Source organism: Camelus ferus, chromosome X, assembly GCF_009834535.1.
Source record: "Camelus ferus isolate YT-003-E chromosome X, BCGSAC_Cfer_1.0, whole genome shotgun sequence".
NCBI lineage: Eukaryota > Metazoa > Chordata > Mammalia > Artiodactyla > Camelidae > Camelus > Camelus ferus.
Genome location: NC_045732.1, coordinates 47,389,370 through 47,409,852, shown reverse-complemented (window position 1 = coordinate 47,409,852; position 20,483 = coordinate 47,389,370). Strand labels below are relative to the sequence as shown.

The 20,483-nt window shown below is 38.3% G+C and overlaps 1 protein-coding gene across 5 annotated transcripts in view; it reads right to left on the bottom strand.

The window, feature by feature from the left end:
- Positions 1-20,483, bottom strand: part of TAF1 (TATA-box binding protein associated factor 1) — a 64,425-nt gene that overhangs the window by 24,700 nt on the left and 19,242 nt on the right. For 4 of the 5 annotated variants that reach the window (XM_014563564.2, XM_014563563.2, XM_006189794.3 and 1 more), the window contains exons 19-32: positions 19,688-19,837; positions 19,393-19,512; positions 18,925-19,100; positions 17,903-18,081; positions 16,244-16,457; positions 15,564-15,729; positions 13,975-14,186; positions 11,254-11,362; positions 10,946-11,044; positions 10,473-10,650; positions 6,245-6,312; positions 4,908-5,030; positions 4,050-4,142; positions 3,883-3,967 (exon numbers count right to left, since the gene is read on the bottom strand). In XM_014563564.2, the coding sequence (XP_014419050.1) occupies positions 3,883-3,967; positions 4,050-4,142; positions 4,908-5,030; positions 6,245-6,312; positions 10,473-10,650; positions 10,946-11,044; positions 11,254-11,362; positions 13,975-14,186; positions 15,564-15,729; positions 16,244-16,457; positions 17,903-18,081; positions 18,925-19,100; positions 19,393-19,512; positions 19,688-19,837 (1,972 nt within the window). The remainder of the gene's footprint in view (positions 1-3,882; positions 3,968-4,049; positions 4,143-4,907; positions 5,031-6,244; positions 6,313-10,472; positions 10,651-10,945; positions 11,045-11,253; positions 11,363-13,974; positions 14,187-15,563; positions 15,730-16,243; positions 16,458-17,902; positions 18,082-18,924; positions 19,101-19,392; positions 19,513-19,687; positions 19,838-20,483) is intronic. The other variant, XM_032476007.1, reaches the window with a different exon arrangement.

Genomic DNA, 20,483 nt, shown 5'->3' with positions numbered 1-20,483 from the left:
AATTGCAGAAGTATTTCATGCTTAATTTTAAAAATTCAGACATCTAAGTACAAAAAAGTATAAAGTGAAAATTATCCTCCATCTCTCCCTTTAGTAATTCTGCTCTATGGCAACAATTGAACTAGTGACTCAGCCCTTTAGATGGGGAATGTACGCTCCAGTTCATCTGTCCCTACTGAGCCCATTTCACTCATTTATGTACCTGTCTGGCCTCTGTAGGATCTGAATTTGCAACTCCTTCTGTACATACTGTTGAGTGATCTAGTTTTCAACAATACATCCTGGGTATATTTTGATAGCAGCAGATACAAAATACAGCTTTATTTGTTAGCTAATCTACCATTTTGACAGCTAAACCTTATTCCATCATATAGATGTACCATAATTTAACTAATTTCCTATTGTTCGATATTCAGAAGGCTCCCTGTTTTTGCAATTACAAACAATTGTACATTTGTACATATGTCTTCGCAAAGTTGTGTGGAATATTCCCTTGAGGTGAACCTGCTCAGTCAAAGGGAATGCACATTTACAGCTGTCTAAAAAGTCTACCAATTTGTTTTCACCAAGAACGTATGAGTACTTGGCATCATTTTGAATTCTCCCTGTCCTTTACGCATACCCCCAACTTCCTGCCATGTGTGAAGGTATCAATTCTACTTCCTCAATATCTCTACCGTCTGTCCCCATCTTTCCATACTTATTGCTACCTACCTTACTTAATTCAAGCTCTTGGACTACTGTCAAGTTTCTTTACTGCTCTCCATATCTCATTCCTCTATTTTTCAGATAGCTTCCAGAATGATCTCACTAAAATATCTGTTATGGTGGTCTGTCTTTTTAAACGCTTAGTGCGACATACTAGGCCTTTCATGATTTGGTCCCATTCAACTTTAAAAATTCATCTCTTAACACCAAAACTAGCTCTCACTCTGCACCCTAGCCAACATCAACTACTTGTACTGCCCTATCCAAGGCGCTCTCATCTTCTTTTGAATTTGCACTGTGTGGAACCTCTTCCCCACCCTTCTACACTTGACTAGTTGCTTGACACAGTAGGTGCTCAATGAAGAAGTAGCTACAATAATCATCATCCTTCAAAATTCAGCTCTAAAATTACCTCCTCCACAAAGAGTTTCTTGCCTTCCATACCAGTAGAGTACTTGGAAAACACATAAAAGATGAAAATGAAGACAATCCTTACCTTACATCTCAGAAATAACCACTATTATCACACTGATGGGTTTCCTTCCAGTCTTTTTTTTTCTACATATAGACATCTTTTCTTAAGAAGCATAACTGAGATGAAATAGTTTTGTGTTCTACTTTTCTCACTTAGTATTCTAAGCACTTTTGTCATTAGTTTTAAAATAAGCTCTCAATCTTTATACAATAATCTTTCTTACAGGTGGCATAACAACTCATCATTCTCTTTATATTAACCCTTCAGGTTATTTCTCATGAATATGAATGACATTACCTTGAACAGCTTTGTCTATATCTCTGATTAGGATAGATTATTTTACCAGGTGCTAAGCACTTACATGCCTTATTTTATTTAATCCTCAAAATAGCCCTCTAAGGAGGGTATTATTATTTCCCCCATTTTATAATTGAGAAAGCAAAGGCTAAGTTACTTGCCTAAAGTTACACTGCTATGAAGTGGTGGGGCCAATATTCAAATTCAAGTCTACCTGACTATCAAGTCTGTTCACTTAACTATTTTTCAGTTTCAATACTGTCAAAGAGCATTCTAGAAATGTCTCACAATTTTATGCTGCCAACAGCACATGTGAGAGTACCTGCCTCACTAGTATCGAATACTCCCATTAAAAAAGAAACTGAGCTCATCTAATAGGCACAAAAATGGTTTATCTGTTTCAATTTGCATTTCTTTGATTACTAGGCACAACTGAATATTTATTCATTTTCATTTGGCATTTGATTTTTGTCTTCTGTGATTTGTCCATCTGCCCTCTACTCATTACAGTTAGCATCTTCTGGGTTTTTCCTAGTGCCTTACACAAGCTCCTATAGATCTGCCCTCTATCTTAAGGCAGCCACCACTAGGCCAAGCAGCCTCTGTGACACTCTTGCTTGCTTATTACTTGTTATAATCATTTTTAGACATCTGTGAGCCTACCAACTTCTATTACCAGAATTCTGGCTGATTGCCTTTAGGTGTTTTCAGGAGACAATAATGGAGAGATAAATGATCTGACATAAGTGACCTGACAAAGGGCATTTCCACTCTCCAATTTCTAATCAGGAAGAAGAAGAGCACAAGGGACAAAGCAGATTCTTTTAACCCAATCTACATGGAACAAAAAGGGAAGGTTCATCTCCTACAACTCTGCTTAATGAAATACATAGGTTCTAGTCAAGTACAGTTCCCTGAATCACCCTGTTCTTTCATTCCTCCATGATATTGAACATTATATTGTCTTTGCCTGGAATACCCATTTCCTCATCTGTCTTTCTGGTTGTCGCTTCCTTCATCTCATCCTTCTAATTATCTGTCCCTTCTATCTGGCAAACAGACAGCCACGCTACTTGGGCTGCTGAATATTGCTGATGAAGTTATACAGTTGTGTGGAATTTTCATTGAGACCTCAGTATGCTGCGCAAGTCTCTCAATTGCCCTTAGCTCCCTCTTCTATTTTGCTTCAGGAGTTAGTCCTATGGGATTGCCTTTTGGCTGCTTAAATCTTTTAATGTCTTCCCATTTAGGATAAAGCAAAAACTCTTGCATACACAAGGCCTTCTATGATTGGACACCTGTCTACCTCTCCACATATAACCACTCACCAACATATACACTTAACTGCAACCCCAATAACTTATTTCTTAAACCTACTATGTAATTTCAGGCCTCCATGCCTTTACATATTGCTGTTCTCTCTGCTTAGAATGCTTTATCCTCCACATTCTTTGCTTAGCAAACTCCACTGATCCTTTAGAACTCAGTTTAAGAAAACTCTTCCAGAAAGCTTCCTCCAGTCCCATTCTGTTTTAGATATCATGTTTTTGTGTTCCTTTGGCACTCTGCACATGCAACCAGCATAATATTTAAGTTCTGTCATTTTTCTTCTCTGTTTCCCCCACTAAACTATAACCAATTGGGGGCGGAGAACATATCTAATTTGATTTTAGATTTGTAGCACCTATCAGTGCCAGCACATATTAGGTGCTCAATCAACGTTTACTTAACAAGTGAGCTATTCAAAACTGAACTTTATTAACTTGTTTATTAACTTTATTAACCTTCCCTAACCCTTAGGTGAAGGTACTGCTTCCCCTCTTCTAGGGTGCTTTGTATATTCTTTTAATATAGTCCTTGTCAAGTTGCCTTTAACTATTTCTCTCCACTAACTGGATTGTGAGTTATGTGGGGACAGTAACTATGTGTTTCCCATCAGTAGATTAAGTAACTAGCACAGAACCTGGCATGTATTATTCAAATCAGTTCATATATTGAGCAGAAACTCCACCCTCCGAGGAAGTGCACCATGGACTACAGTTAATACATTTCCCTAAGGCCCATCTAAGGGTCTTGGGCATAGGTGAGTTTTCATACCTCATGGAAAGCAATGATGGCTCAAAGTCATGTCCATTTGATTTTTATTGTCATCTCATTTTTCTGTGCCTTCCAAAATTTAGAAAATAAATGTACACTGCTTTTTCATTATTAAAAGTTATTAATAAACTTTACTGAACATGCTAAAATATCTGCTTGTTTAAAAAGAAAAAGCAGAGTAAGTCACGTGACTGATTCTGCTATCACTGCTCAAGACTGCTTTACGCACTTATACATCGTTGTAATGTTAACCAATGTTGGAGGGATAGAGTGATGGAAAAAGAAAAAGAAAGAGAAATACCCACCATTATATTTAACACTGTTGGCCAGAATAAGGTTGACATCGTCTAGAAAGCTCTCCCGACTCTGATACTTGTGCTTGGAGATATTCTGTGATTAAAAGAATCAGGGACTCAGATACACACACAAAGTTACTTGATTCCAAAAAGACATTTTAGACCAAATCACTCACCTTACGTATGGTCTCTAAATCCATTGGACTGACAATCACTTTATAATAATCTGGAACAAACTTCTTATTAACTGGGTGATGAAATGGCCAAGACTAGTAGAAAGAAAGCATGAGAAATTAAAAGGAAATCATTCTTTATACCAGAGATTCTCAACCTTCACTTCACTAGGTTACTAACATTCTTAAGACTCTGACAAAAGCTATGGACCTTTCTCCCAGAAAGATGCATTATTACACAAAACTCTGCATATAATTTAAGGGGTTCATGGATTCCTTTAAGGATTCCTATGTCCTGATAGGGTAAGGACCCCTGCTCTATAGTTACAATTAAAATCTCTTTTTCCCTAGTCCCATGCAGAAGTTTTATAGCATTACACATATCCAACAGATATCTACAACACAAAAGGAAACTCAGTTCAGAATTCCTAGGGAGGATCATTACAACAAAATGATACATAGAATCAACACGGTGGCCATGTCATAAAGTTGCAAAAGCCAAAAATGAAACAAAAGACAACAAACCATGAGTAACTATCAAACTGTTATTTGTCAAGAAGTATTTCTAAATCCAAAGCCTCCCATTAGCTGGCATCCTAATCTCTTTCCAGGGCTATTAAGCAGCATTAAAATACTGAATGAGAACAACAGGAATAAAGAAACTTTCTATATCCATAAACTCTTGGCCTCTTTGATTTCAATAATGCACTCATACAGCAATAAGGTTTCTTTTTAAAATTTATATACATTTGAATTGACGAACACCACCCTCCAGACTCCCACTGTATGTACACATACACATCCTATCATCCTTTCCTTTCCCCCGTATTATCTTCACAATATTTAACACAGACCACTTACATCTGGAACTGCCATCATTTTCTGGGTAACAATGTTGTCCAGAATGAAAGAAAATGCCACTTGGTCATCATCATCCAGCAAGGGGTTGATAGCTTTCTCCAAACGAGCCAATTTGTCTTCTTTCTGATATGAAACAAAGCAAAGCAAAGGCAGAGGTTTCCCTGAGGTGTGATCACCATAGAAAACTAAGGATAATTCAAGGTTCAGTTGTCTACTGCCCTTGTCCCAAAAAAACTAACTTTGAATTTTCAATGACTCACAAAAAGTCCAAATAAATAACATTCCAGTAAAAGGATCAAAAGAGATGCACCAACCACTCCTTTAGGTAGTGTATCTTATATTCCTGTAGATAATCAACAATATACATCCCTGGGCATCAACAGCTTAGCTCTCACAACAAAAACATCTTCACCAAATTAAGTTTTAATATCATATTGTTTTTGCTATAAAACTATCAATGAAAACACTGAACACAGTATTGTTGGTAAGTGATTTTTGTGTAAGGGAGTCTAACCCAATAAATTCATTTCAGACAGTACCAGGAAAAAGTTTGTGTACTGATTGTTCCATACCCTCACCAAGACTTGGCATTATCAGTCTTTTTTTTAAAAGTCCTTTTTAATTTTAGCCTTTCTGCTGGATACGTAGTAGTGACTAATCGTGGTTTAAATTTGCATTTCCCCAATGATCAATCAAGTAGAGAATGTTCTCATGTGTAATGGCCACTTGGTTATCCTCTTCTATGAAATTTTTTTTTGAGACATCGATGATTTAACAGATGGGAGATCTTACACGTCTGAAGCAAAAGGGTCCTGCAATGACACCCCATCAAGGATGGCAGATAGCAGGCAGGACAGGGCAGCAGTCTTCTTATGAAATTTCTACTTCAATATTAACACCATCATACTTGTATTTTTTAAGCTTGTAAAGGTGCCATATTCGTTTTGTTAAGAAGATGAAATACAGATTGTCTTTTAAAAATTAAAAATTTTCCTTGCCAAAACAAGTCTCTTAGCTTCTGCTGATTTCCTGAGAAGTCAATTTCCTTGGACCTCTCTAAAGAGTTCTGTGGGTTTTAGATTTTAATCCTAGTTTCACTATTTAATAGCCATGATGCCAAGGACAAGTCATTTTCTTCTATGGACCTCAGTTTTTCCATCTACAAAAGGGAGGGATTAGACTATGATTTCTAAGGTTCCTTCCAGACTCTAACATACTATAGATCTGCTACTTCCACAATTCTCTACCTCCTACTTCCGTTACATTCCCTACTTCCTCAGTCTTGCAACCTGCCACTTTCAAATTCTACTGCCTTTCTCTCATTTTAAATGTCTTACCTCTTTAAGTTTTTCATCACAAAGATCCAGCATGGATTGAGAGATCTGGGTCAATGAGTGCTTCGGCCCTAAATTACAGAGGAATAATAAGTGATGGGAGTAAAATGGGAGGCAAGAGCTGCCAACACCTCTCTATACTTTCCACTCATTTACTTAAGCACCTAATATATGCCAGGCACCAGCCTAGCTACTGAGTTACAGATAAAACAGTCTTATCTCCACTTTTCAGTGCCTAACACATAGCACATGCACGACATGAATGAATCAACCAATTTTAACTCTCTCTCTTATTCGTGTATATCCATAGACAGCAGCACTACTGTCAATACTGTTACCTTTAATACCTTGAAAACAATACTATGGATGGGGAATGATAATTTGTTTAAGGATGGCTGAGGGGATCGATGCATGATTTATAATCTTCCATAGTTAGCATGCAAAATTTACAACAGTAATTTGTTTGTAGAACTCATGGTTTGTGATGCCCACCTGACATATGGCTAATTCAAAGCCTTTGTCACGAAAGAATCCCATCCCACCTGAGACTATTACTTTAGTTTCCTTGAAATCCGTAACAAGAGCTTCAGAAAATCCTCCAACTATCTCCTACATTCTCTGCTTGTGGCTGCCCTAACTTAAACTCATCATAGGGACAGTTAAAGTATTTTCATCTAAACAATAATTCTGACCACTTTCTTTCAGTATCCTCTGCATAAGTGCTCCCCGGAGCCTAAACCACAGCTCTATTCTCAACTACTTATTAATTCATTTAGCAGGCATTTGTTTATTCATTCAACAAATGTTTAATGACCGTCTTGGAATATGTTCAATGATGAGAATAAAGGGAAAATAAGACACAGTTCCTATCTTAGAGGGTTCTTGATTTAGGCAAAGAGAATGACATGAAAATAAATCAATGTAAGACTGGGTATAAGTGCTTGAAGTATCTATGGATGAAATGACATGATGTCTGGAAATACAGACTAAACAATGAATAAGATCAGCCGTATGCTGAATGGGAGAAAATATTTGCAAAAGATGACTGACAAAGGCTTAATCTCCAGAATATATAAACAGCTCATATGACTTAATAAGAAAAAAACAAACAACCCAATCCAAAGATGGGCAGAAGATCTAAACAAGCAATTCTCCAAGGAAGACATATGAATGACCAACAGGCACATGAAAAAATGCTCAATATTCCCAATTATCAGAGAAATGCAAGTCAAAGCTACAATGAGGTATTACCTCATACCAGTCAGAATGGCCATCATTCAAAAGTCCACAAATGATAAATGTTGGAGAGGCTGTGGAGAAAAGGGAACCCTCCTACACTGCTGGTGGGAATGCAGTTTGGTACAGCTACTGTGGAAAACAGGATGGAGATTCCTCAAAACACGAGGAATAGACTTACCATATGACCCAGTCATCCCACTCCTGGCTTATATCCAGAAGGAACCTTAATTCAAAAAGACACCAGCACCCCAATGTTCATAGCAGAATTATTTACAATAGCCAAGACATGGAAACAGCCTCAGTGTCCACCGACAGATGACTAGATAAAGAAGTTGTGGTATATTTATACAATGGAATACTATTCAGCCATAAAAATGACAATATAATGCCATTTACAGCAACATGGATGTCCCCGGAGAATGTCATTCTAAGTGAAGTAAGCCAGAAAGAGAAAGAAAAATACCATATGAGATCACTCATATGTGGAATCTAAAAAAAAAAAAAAAAAAAAAGAAAGAAGACAAATGAACTTAAATATAAAACAGAAACAGACTCATAGACATAGAATACAAATTTGTGGTTGCCAGGGGGGAGGGGGGTGGGAAGGGACAGACTGGGAGTTTGAAATTTGTAGATACTGATAGGTATATATAGAATAGATAAACAAGATTATACCGTATAGCACAGGGAAATATATACAAGATCTTGTGGTAGTTCATGGTGAAAAAGAATGTGACAATGAATATATGTATATTTATGTATGACTGAAAAATTGTGCTCTACACCAGAAACTGACACAACATTGTAAACTGACTGTAACTCAATAAAATTAAAAAAAAAAATCAGCCGTATGCTGGTAACTGTTGAACTGTGAGAACAGGTGCACTGAAGTTTATTTACTTTCTCTCTACTTCTGTATATGACTAACAATTTCCATAACAGTTTTTAAAAAGTGAGCGTAAGTGTAAATACAGGAATATACTGATTGCTATGAACTATGGAGGGGTTGCAATGTGTTTTAAGCTGTTCTACAACAACAAAATCTGCATACCAGGGAGGAGTAGGGAAGGCGTGTTGTGACTGACAATTGGGCAGTGTCATTAATGATGAGTAGAAGTACATCAGGCAGACAACAGGGTAGAAAAACATTCCAGAGGGAGAAGAAAGTGTGTAAAAACACATAAATAAGAAAATTCATGGAAACAGGAAGCAACACATTTCACATGATTCCTGTTGTGAAATGTGTTGGTACAACTGGACTACAGGTAGGTATGTGTGGAGGAGAAACAGGAAACAGAACTTGGAAAGGCAGAGAGGAACACAAAGGTCTCACAGGAAATACAAAGGTACCAAAGATTTTAAGCTAGAGAGTAATTTTTCAAATTTGTCTATTAGAAAAAAAATACCCTGTCAACAGTGTGAAGAATTAAAGCAAGCAGCACAGAGAAAGTCTGGAAGCTACTGTGAAAGGTCAAAGAAGAGATGACAAGGGCTCAACTAAGATAGTAGCAGCAAAGACTAAAAGGAAGGGGATGTGTTCCAGCAAATTTAGAAGCTACAATCTGTGGCACTTAGCGATCTATGAGCATAGGGGAGGGAGAGTGGAATCAACAATGAGTAATATTTCTAGGTTGTCCAACTAGATGGACAGTAATAGTACTATTATTAGCATTTGGGCATGCGGAATAAAGAAGATTGACCTACGTAGGGATGTAAGGAGAAAGTCGTAACTTAGATTTCCAAATTTTTACTAACACCACCACCTAAATGACCCACAGGTATCTCAAGCTCTGTATTTTCAAAGTCAACTCTTAGCTTCCCATTCCCCTTCCAAGCTGATTTTTGTTTAAGCATTTATCTTTGCTAGTTTGAATGACATTTGGACCTAAGAGATTTATTCTTCTCTTATATATAGCTGGTACTTTGCTAGGCCCTCAGAATGCAAAGATGAATAGTCTCTCCAGGTGGTCACAAATAATGCATAAATAATTATGTATAATAGAATAAGAGCTATAAAATTTGATTTACTTATGTTAGGGGGTCACAGAGGATTGAAAAATGGGTATTTGGGGGCAATCTGACTAAGCCTTCATGAAGAGATAATACGAGTTGGTCTGGAAATATGAATGAAAATTCACCACTGAAAGGGAATAAATGGCATTCCACACAAAGGGCAAAGACTGTGCAAAGGCATGAAGAGATGGCATAGGATATTTAGTGAAACACAGTGCTGAATGTGGCAGGGGTCTATATCTGTAGTAGGTATGGGAGCCAGTCACTGGAGATGAGACTAGATAGACTGCTTGTGAAAAGTATTAAAATCTAGGTACTACTATTGTCCCACGTGTACAGATGAGAAAACTGAAGAAGCTATGAGAGGTTAAATAAGTTGTCTAAGGTAACTCAGTAAGTGGCAGAGCCACAGCTCATACTCTGTCTGTACTCTTAATCCCTACACTTACACATGAACCTGGGCTCAAGGATACAACTGGAAACCAGAAAACTTTATTCTCTATATGCAGAAGCTGTACTATTACCCCTCTTAAAGAAAACAAATTTCTTTCTCCTTGTCTTTCCAAGCTTTTGCACAAAGTGGACATATAACAGCCCCTATGACAGAGCTGTAGACCAAATCAAAGATTCACACATAGCAAATATAGTCACAAGCACATACTCTGCAGGGAGTTTCATCCACAATGAATGCCTCTCCCTTCTATTTACCAAGGCCCACTTCTTCCTCCCACTACTCCCCATTCCATTTCAACAGAGAGACTCCAAATTCTCCAGAGGTTACAATAAAAAGTGGGAATAAAAAGAAGCAGTACCTATTAAATGACTAAAATGTACATTACCTGATTTTCATAACCCCAAAACGCACGAATACATTGTAGGTCCTTTTAGTCAGTCCAATCTAGTCTGAATTTAGGACCAATAAGAGATAAGTAAGGATCTGAAAGGTGACTTTTGTAGTCAAGGAACAGATGATTCTTACCATTGTAGGTTGCACTATTTTTCACAATTAGCTCCAAATGCTCTCTGAACTCTTCCCGAGATGGGTAGAGGCGTTTACGCACATTTTCACGGAGTGTCTGTAAGTCCATGGGCCGAGTGATGATTTTGTAGTAGTCTTTTACAACTTTTGCATTGACTGGAGTGTGGAAAGGGTATGTCTGTGCAAATAAGAGCGGAAATCATCCATGAGCAAAGAACACTTGCCAGAACCAACGCCTGAAGACTCTCACATCTTACCCGTCTCTACCTGGCCATCAGTTCTCAAGGGAATCTTGCTAGATGGAGCAGGTCTGACTGTATCCTCTACTGAACTACTAAAAAATAAATTAAAAACTATATTCCAAAGAACTAGGAGTTCCAGGTTCCTAGGACTATAATCTACTGCCCTCTATCTGAAATCACAGACAGAACAAAGGGTCTTGCCATCCATAGATCGGAATGCACTGAACTCACATTTGGAAGATCTCTCATGTCATTGATGATAGACTCCAAGATGGATGACAATGTCACCATGGGGTCTGTCCGGCGCCGGTGGATGGACTTATGAGGTCTCTAAGGAGAAATATGAAATCAGAATTCTGTTTTAGATTAGAAAAAACCACAATACAAATATGTGTACTGTTCACTACAAGATTTCCAAAATATAATTATCAGGGCAAGCCCAAAGGAAAATCTGAGGCTGTATCAGGGCCATAGCTTAGAGAGCTAGGGGAATCAATGAGAACCCCATCTGGTCAGAAAGCAACAATGCAGATACTCACATTCAAATAGTCACAGTGAACAGTGGTTCCAACTCGCCGTTTCTTCTTGGGAGGAAGTTGCTGCTTAGGGAACTTGAGAACCAGAGATTTTCTGCGAACCTCATCTGCACTGCAATCAATAACACTTTCATAGCGTGCAGTCCCTATTTCTAGTCCCCGTAGAAAAAGCGACTACAATGAAAAAGTCCAAAGTACCTGAGCATGAGCCTAGAAGGAAAAAGCCAAACCAAAGGCCAGACACCCACATTTTAAGGCTCAGATCAGGCAAGGTCTCATAGGATCTCCAAATTAATAAAGAACTAGGCAAGCCACAACTTCACCTCAGTTTCCTATTTGGAAGATAAGGGAACTAGACTAAAGGAATTTCAAGAATCCTTCCAGCTCCAACATTCTATCCTAAGGTTAAAGGGCTAGATTCAACGTAGAAACAAGGAAGAAAATAAAAACTGATTTGAAAAGAAAAAATAGTCTCAGATTCCCTCAATCATTAAAAGCTCATCCACTTTCTTCCCTTCCAACATATGGGATCAAAATACTACAATTTTCCTTTTCAAATGTGCTTCAAAACATAATGACTATTCAGATATTGACAAATTAACAAGGATGGGGGGAAAAACCTCAAATCCTAACAGAAACAAAAACAAATAAATATAACTGCATATCGAATTGACAAAAAAATCACACACTCAAAAAAGAATTCAAATATATTTGAATTACATATATTCACTGACTGTACAACATCAGTGGATATAATCCAAAGGCAACAAATTACAGAAAACACCCTGGATCTACTTTACGAGCTTGTTGTTGGTAGTAGTATTGGTATTGTAATTCTCAAACTATTTTGTACAAATCATAGAACAGAAAAATGAATAAATATACTGAGGTTGGGAACCAGAGAAAAGATACAAATATGAAATGAGAGAAGATGAAGAAGAATCTGTAGATACAGTCTGAATTGGAGGTATCAATATGAAGTTGTGATTTATAATACAGGTATATTTCCTAGTTCTGCCTACTAAGAGCTTAGAAGCAATGACATCTCAGTGGCAATGAACATATCTAACACCTAGATCTTAGTTTCTAAATACCACTCCCAATAAAAGGAACCAGGAATCCTCAAGAAATGGCTGATTTGGGGTCTGGAATAGGGAAATTTCAAGGAGAGGCTGGAACATCTCATGCCAGAGAGCAAAGAAGTTTTCAAAATTTATTGGGTCATTTCAAAAGGACAGAGGATCTGGCCTGAAGGGGTCAATTTGGGACAATATGGGCATCAAAATTAATAATGATGCTAATGAATTGTAATACATTAAGTGTACAAAAGAAAGACTTTCAGAATCAATAATACCCAAACAAAAAAGGAAGAGGAAGCGCTTCTTTACAGAATGTCAGTTAATGAAGAAAGGATGCTAGAATTAGAAAACCGCTGTTAAGCAACCCCCAATGTAATAACTGAATTAGGTAATGATCATCAATGGATGCTAAAACTATTAAGAGAAAGATTGCCAGAGAATAGGATATTCACCCACATGTTAATTACAAAGGAAAAAGTATACCTTTATTATAGAGGGATCTGGGGATTAGCACTTTAACATGATCAAAATAGTATGAAAACCTGACATTATGTGCTTCCTGATGTGATGCAGTTAAGTACATGATATCTATGCAGTAATCTTGCCAAAGACATTTACTCTGAATATAATCAATGAGAAAACAGATAAATCCAGAATGTGGGACATTTTATGAGACAATTGGCCTGGACTCTTCAAAAAACCCAGCATCATAAAAAACTAAAAAGGTGGGGAAGACAGTTCTAGATTAAGACAGACTCAAAATACTTTATGTTTGAACTGGGATTGGATCCTGAATTGGAGGGAGAGGGGGCAGGCAATAAAGGACATTGGGAGAACTGGAGAAACTTGAATAAGGACTGAATACTAGATATTACTGAATTAATGTTAATTTTCTTAGATGTCATAATAGGATCATATTTGTTATGTCCTTATTTTTAGGTGATGTGTGCTAAAGAATCTGAGTAAAATGCCATGATGCCAGCAATTTCCAAATGTTTCAGCAAAAAAAAGTTATATATATATAAAGATGAAATAAATGTGACAAACGTTAACAGTTGGTGAATTTAAAGCAATACTACACTGTATTTTTCCTTCAGCTTTTCTGTAAGTTTGCAATTTTCAAACTAAAAAATCAGGGGAGAATCTTTTTTAATTTAAAAACTTTTCTACTTGATTATCATCTATTAAATTCTCTGAAGGCAAGAGGTAGGTATAAGTATAGTTTGTTTCCTTAATCTTTTTGGATGGTCCGTTATCAGAACATCTGAAATTAGGGACCTTACAAATATTACAAGCGCCTGAAGTAGGACAAGAAGAGCATCTACTATATGCCAGGTGCTATGCTATATGCTTTATATAGTCTCCCTCATTTTATCATAATAGTTACCTTGGTAAGAGTAGTTTCATTTTGTAAATAAGGAAGTTGAGACTCAGAAAAGTTAGGTAGCATGCCCAACGGCAAGTAGTGGAGCCTAATGAACATGTTTCAAGACTGTAATTTTCTTTACCAGCAACGATTACTGAGGAAAATCCTATGCCCTCAGTTCCACTTCAGAGAACACATCACATTCACCCCTGCTATCCACCAATATCACCAACCTCCAATAGATCTCTCCCGTGGCACTTCTTGCCTGCTATCCCTTACCTCTCAATTAGTTGTTTCCCCAAGACAATCTTAGTCCCCTCAACCTTGATAAGTTCTTCATTATCGTTATGAATGACCGTCTTCTCTAATTCCTCCTCCTGCTCCTCTGTCATGGCAACAGGGTTGGAAGGTGGAGCATTTGTTTGATAGTAAAGAGGGCAGAATTTGTTTGTCCTCATGTGCCCAATGGCACCACAAGCCCCACATTTCAGCTGCAAAAAAAAAAAAAAGTATCAACATGTCAGAGTTAAGCAGGCTTCATGCTAGCTTTAAGAAATTCGTAGAAGGTAGAAGAGAAACAAAGGCAGGCCCAGAACTTTTGTTCCAATAGAATCATTATACACCTTTCAGCCAGAAGCCACTGGACAAAAGTACATGTATGGAAATGACACATTAAAAACCAAATGAAATCCAGAGACTGAACATTTCTTTAAAAATCAAGTGAGGTTGCAGATACTAACTACTATATATAAAACAGATAAACAGCAAGGTCCTACTGGGTAGCACAGGGAACTGTATTCAATACTTTGTAATAGCCTATAATGGAAAAGAATATGAAAAGGAATATATATGTGTAACTGAAACACTATGTTATACACCAAAAATTAACACAACATTGTAAACCGACTATACTTCAATTAAAAAAAAATCAAGTGAAGAAGAAAGGGAGAGGATTTCCACTGTCAATTTAAGTTGTAAACTATGAAAATATTAAATATGCAGGAGAAAGGCTATTGGAAGCCCAAGGTTGCATTCAGCAGCACAGGTAGCCAGTATGGTTGTATTTTCAGCTCAAGGAAAAGGCTTAATAATACCAAGTCTCCATCTCAGTTTTGCAACTGGCCCCAGCTTCATCTGCAAAATGGGATCAAAGCTGTATCATACTTATGTAATATCACATACAAGAAAGGAACATTAAAATACGTAATGATCTTAGTACACATTAACAGCAGTTTACATTTGTTGAGAAGTTTACAGTTTATAAAGTCCTTCCCATGCATTACATCTCTTAATACACCATTACTGTGAGACAGGTATCATTTTATAGAAGAGAGAACAGGTTTGGAGAGGTTATGGTCACAGAGCTACTAAATGGCAGAACAAGAACCTGAACCCAGATCTGTTTCCAAATCCACGGTTCTTTCCACTGTACCACAGTTGCCTTATTTTGTGGTGCACATTAGAGTGACACTGCACAGTAATATCTGGAATCCTACCTAAATCATGCAAAGCAACCTGTATTGTGTGTTTTTTTCCTGTTGCTTCTTTTAATATGTGCAATTTAAAAGCAAGGTGTATGTGTATACATATATGTACACATTAAAAAAAATCCACCACACCTATCTTAACTCATAGGAAATATTTCCAATGGATTAAGTATAAAATGACACTCAATGGCACGAGATTAGGTCTGGTGTTGTCAGTACCCATCCCAATAGTACTGGTAACACCCAAGTAGCCATACCAACTCAAACCAGTTTTTCACAAAACTGTCCTCATTCCCAGCAAGGGAGGATGCCAAAGCTAATGGAAAAGGTAAGGTTTCTTCCTTTGCTTTGTTAGTTACAATCACACAATATTATGCTTACTTTTAGGTCAGGACGTTCTTTCATTTTTTTGGGCTTCTTCTCAGGAGGACCCTTAAGCTTCTCCTTTTCCTGGTTCCGTTTAAGCCTCCTCAGTTGCTCCTGAATCCTCCGCCGCTCTTTTCGCATCTCTTCTCGATGCTGTTCATCAAAAAGGGCAAATTTTCGACTAAATAATGGGAAAAAAAATCACAGATCCATTAAGCAAACTTAAATCAACAAGACTGTCCTGATATCTAAATATCTCAGAACTAAAGTAATTCAATGCTGTAAACCAACTATACTTCAATTAAAAGAATATTATTAATCCATCAAGACCAAAATAAAGGGGCTACCTGACATTCTCATCTCCCCCACTTATCAGCCTTCCATGTGCAGAGAGGCACCTCTGTCAGAACAAGTCCAGAGGAGTCCCTAAGATTTTTACCAACCCATGAAAATGCGAAGGACCCAGGTCGAACTGAAAACGTGCCTTTGCTTTGCAGCAAATTTGGAATTCTCCCTGTGCTTCGGCTCTGTACAAACTCAAAATTCTAAAGGCAAGATGGTTTCCAATTAACATAGACTGCCAGAGACAACTGTGCAGAATCCTATCATTAAAACTCAAGCATCTCCTCTTCCCTCCTTCCTCATGATTATTACCCGTCCCCGTATCACACTGGAGAGTGGGGAGTCAAACTTACATGAACTCCTCATCTTTTGTGGTCCGTATGCGCACATAGGCATCAATGACAGCTGGCTTTCGGACCGTCTCACAGCGAACATACTCTTTCCCCTCCTCATCTCGAAATGTGCGATAAATCTTCAGACAACGGCCAGTGGCAGAAGAGTTAAGGCTAGTCACAGAAGCTGTGTCATCATCTCTGTGATTGTTTCCTGCTGCTGCTGAGCCTGCTGCTGCAAGGCAGAAAAAGATTTCCACACATTCCCCCCAAATGGCCATTTCTTTGGGGTTGAATAGAGACCCTGAAGCTCACCATGCCATAAAACTATGGTTCTACAGAAAGCATCAAAGTCACCACCAGCCCTAAGAATACACTGATTTGTCCCTTCCTGACTTCACTTGACCACACTGTCAATGCTCCAATTTTTCTAAGTACAGGAAGTTCTGAAAGGATCTCAAAGACTACATGTTTGTTACATAGGGAACAGAAGAATAGTAGCTGTATTCTGATTCCTCTGAACAACAGCGCAAGAGGAAAGTCCAAGCAGCAAGTAGTTGAAGATCACATTAAAGGAAAGCACCCAAGCACCCAGGGGAAAAAATGGCACCACAGAAACAAGTCCAGAGTCTTAAGGCCTAGAGTTTGTTTCTCAAACTTTAATATGAATGAATAGGAATCATCTGAGGATCTTCTTAAAATACAGATTCTAATCCAGTAGGTTTGAGGTGAGGCCTGAGATCCTGCATTTCTACCAAGCTCCCGTGTGATATAGATACTGCTGGTCCAGGACCACACTGGAGGAAAGGCTTTATCACATCTTTACAAAGTAGTCAGAACAACAAAATTACACAAAGCTTTTACAGAGCAGAAACAAAGGAAAGACTACTGTGAATGAGAAGAGTCATTTAAACCTTCATCTTCAGCCTTTATCCTCTCTCTCAGTATCTACACCCAAGTTTTCAACTGTCTGCTTGACACCTATACTGGGAAGTGTCATGGGAACCTCAAACTCCACATATTATAACTTTCTATCTTAAACCTGCTTCTTTCTCTAAAATGCACTACTTTAATCAACAGTACCACCATCTCTCCAGCAAGCCCAAAGTGAAATCTTAAGATCACTTTGATTTTTCTCTCTTCATTCCCAGTGACCATATCCCAAACCAGTTCAGGCCTTTATCATCCTTGCCCTCAACTTAAGCGATTTTGGGTCAGTGATTTTAAACTTTTTAGTGTCTAAGACTCCTTTGAGAATCTTCTGAAAGGCATGGCTCTTCTCCTCAGAAAAGGCACATTTGTACAGAATTTTACATATGATTTCAGGGGGTTCATGAACAACCCCCCAAATGCATCCACAGATTCTGTATTAAAAACTCTTACCCTCTAGAATGAATGCTCAGAAAGCTCACTTCATGTACAGCACTGACAGCCCTGGCCTGGCCAGGCCTGATACAGACAGAGGCAGTAGTAGATTGGCAGCATCTTTTCAACCTGTGCCCCACAGACAAACCTAGAGTCCAGTTTGCAGTAATCTCCCTACCTCATCTGTAGGCTTTTCTACACTCATCTCCTACTTCTTCTGCCTCCAGCTTTACCTCAGTAATTAGTGTGCAGTTATTTACACTTTTTCGATCTTTCTTTTTCTTGTCTGTCTGTCTGTGAAGTCACTACCCTCACCCAGTAGCATCCGCTGTAGTTCCTTCCGCTCCTGCTCCTCCCGCTCACGTGACAGCTGAGAGCTGGTTTTCTTATTCTGCAACATGTTCTCGATGTTCTTTCCCATTTCCTCAAAGTCACTGTCTTCAGCTGAGCTGCTGTCTGTGTCAGTTGATAAGACTTCGGTTGATGACAAAACCCTAAAGAGAAGAAAAACAATACTAAATTGAAAGGAGGGAAAACACAGAAGTGGAGAAAGAGCTGAAGAAATACAGCTTTAGGTTAGGTGAGAGTAGGAAATTAGAAAATCAACCTTAAAAAAGGAATATTCACTCTATGTCTTTTGACTGGAGCATTTAGTCCATTAACATTTACAGTAATTAATGATAGATGTATGTTTATTGCCATTTTGAACTTATCTTTGTAGTTGAATTGGTATTTCCTCTTTAAGAAAAAAATGTGACAATGAATATATATATGTTCATGTATAACTGAAAAATTGTGCTCTACACTGGAATTTGACACAACATTGTAAAATGATTATAAATCAATAAAAAATGTTTAAAAAAAAAGGAATATTCAAAATCCACTAAGACACTGGGCCCTGAACAGAAAAGCTTTTACAAGGTTTTCCTGTAAATCTAGTCAACAAGGCAAAGTCAAAATAGGAAATAGTACAGCAATTCTTTCAGAATTCCTGGAAAAAGCATGAGAAACAGATCAGCACACCGGTCATTTTTAATAGGCCATTACCATCCTCTCACCACTAAGCCTTCAAAAAAAATCCCTACTGTCCCCTATCACCACTGTAATGGCTGCCAGGCCCAAGTAGGCTACAGAAGTTGCCATGGAACCTAGCACTTCTTGCCATTCAAAACCTTTGCCAAGTTGCTTTGAAGTGAATCGGTACTCTAGCAGTATTATGAACAGATACCTGACCACCTAGTCACATTATCAGGTGACCTTCTCTTCACTGTGAAATAGTGTCTAGGACCCCCCATCCCTTTCCAGCTTGGATTTTCTGCAGCACTCAAACAACACACTTGTTCTGCAGGTCAAAGATGCGCTGACATTCCTCTTTGTAACGCTCTTGATGCTCAGCCACAGAAAACCTCGATCCACGGGCAAATTTACTCATGGGCCCCTCTCCAGAGCGGGCCTGTTCTGTTGACATTGTGCGTACTACATCAATCACTTCCCAGCGGGACAACTTTTTAATCTACAAGAGAGACACACACATACACACAAATCATTCAAGGATTTCAAAGGATAAACCAGGGCACACGGTTAGAAAGCCAGACCAAAATAACAAAACAAAAAAATCCCCAAAACCAAAAAACCCAGAAAGCTTTAGGAAAGCTAACACCTGAAAAAGTATCTAAGATCCAGTCTACCATAACCTATACTACACAATTCTCCAGATAGTTCCTAACACCTACCTGACTCCAAGCTTTTCCCTCTCTTTGTACAAAGTCCCTAGAAACCTGTAAGTTTTCCTCTTCCACACCCACCTCTTCCTCGGGAACACCAAATTTACGTAGAAGCTGCTTGGCATTTTTCAGTGAAAGGCGACGGAGGTCTGCATCTGTTCCTGTCACTGTCTTCTTCACTGGCTGAGGCTCTTTATCATCCTACCTCAAACATAAAACAAAACAGGAAAGAATCCTAGTAAGTTGAACTCCTTAAGTAGGCATTTAAATCATCCTGTCAACTGCTTTCCAGATCCCCACCCATTCATCTCCACTCCTTAACCTCTAGTTCTTCCTCCCTTGATTTTTCACCTTCTCAAAATTCAGACAGTCTCACCTTCTGCTGTGTTGGTTTGTTTGGAATCTTCACATAGGAGAATCCTTCACCACACCCTGTGGGATCTGCTACCCCAGTCACCTCCAGGAGACACTTGCCCTTCATGGCAGCAATGAAGGCCCTTGTGGTGTTCCAAGGAGCAGTGCGAACCTAGGTATAGACAAAAATTTTCTAAGGATGGTGGGAAACATTTGCTCTATGTCTCACTATACTTAAAAGGTAGTGATAATTACAAAATGTCCAACTTGACGCTTTCTTAAACTGTCCACAAAAATCAATAGTTACATAAAGCTGCCCAATACTCAGTCTGCTGTTCTTTCCTATGGTGCTTAAATTATGATAATAGAGGTCAAGATCTCAGTCAGTATAAGAAGGAATTTTGGCCCCATATCCTTTGGATTTCACTGAGAGTTCTCAAAGATGGTGTTGCCCTCATGATGCTCAAGAGTTAAGTTAGATTGATGATCGCATCTGCTTGTCCAATTGCTCAAATGCCTTCTTTAGAATGACCTATGTAGTCCCACAATTAGATGATAAGCATGCTTTACAAAGCACTGGTCCTAATCCCAGTAGCAATAAACCAAAGTATATCTTACCTCTGCCACTGATTTGGTCTAAAAGGCCTGTCCCCTCCTGGACCCTGAATAGTGTTCACAGACTCCATAAAACAATCAGGCAATTAAGACAGAGGGAATGTGCTTGTCCAAACAGACCAGTCAAGAGTATACATGATTAGCTAGAGAGTGGTCAATTTCCTATTCAAGATTCAATCTTGAAGGCCTTTCAACAGACTCTT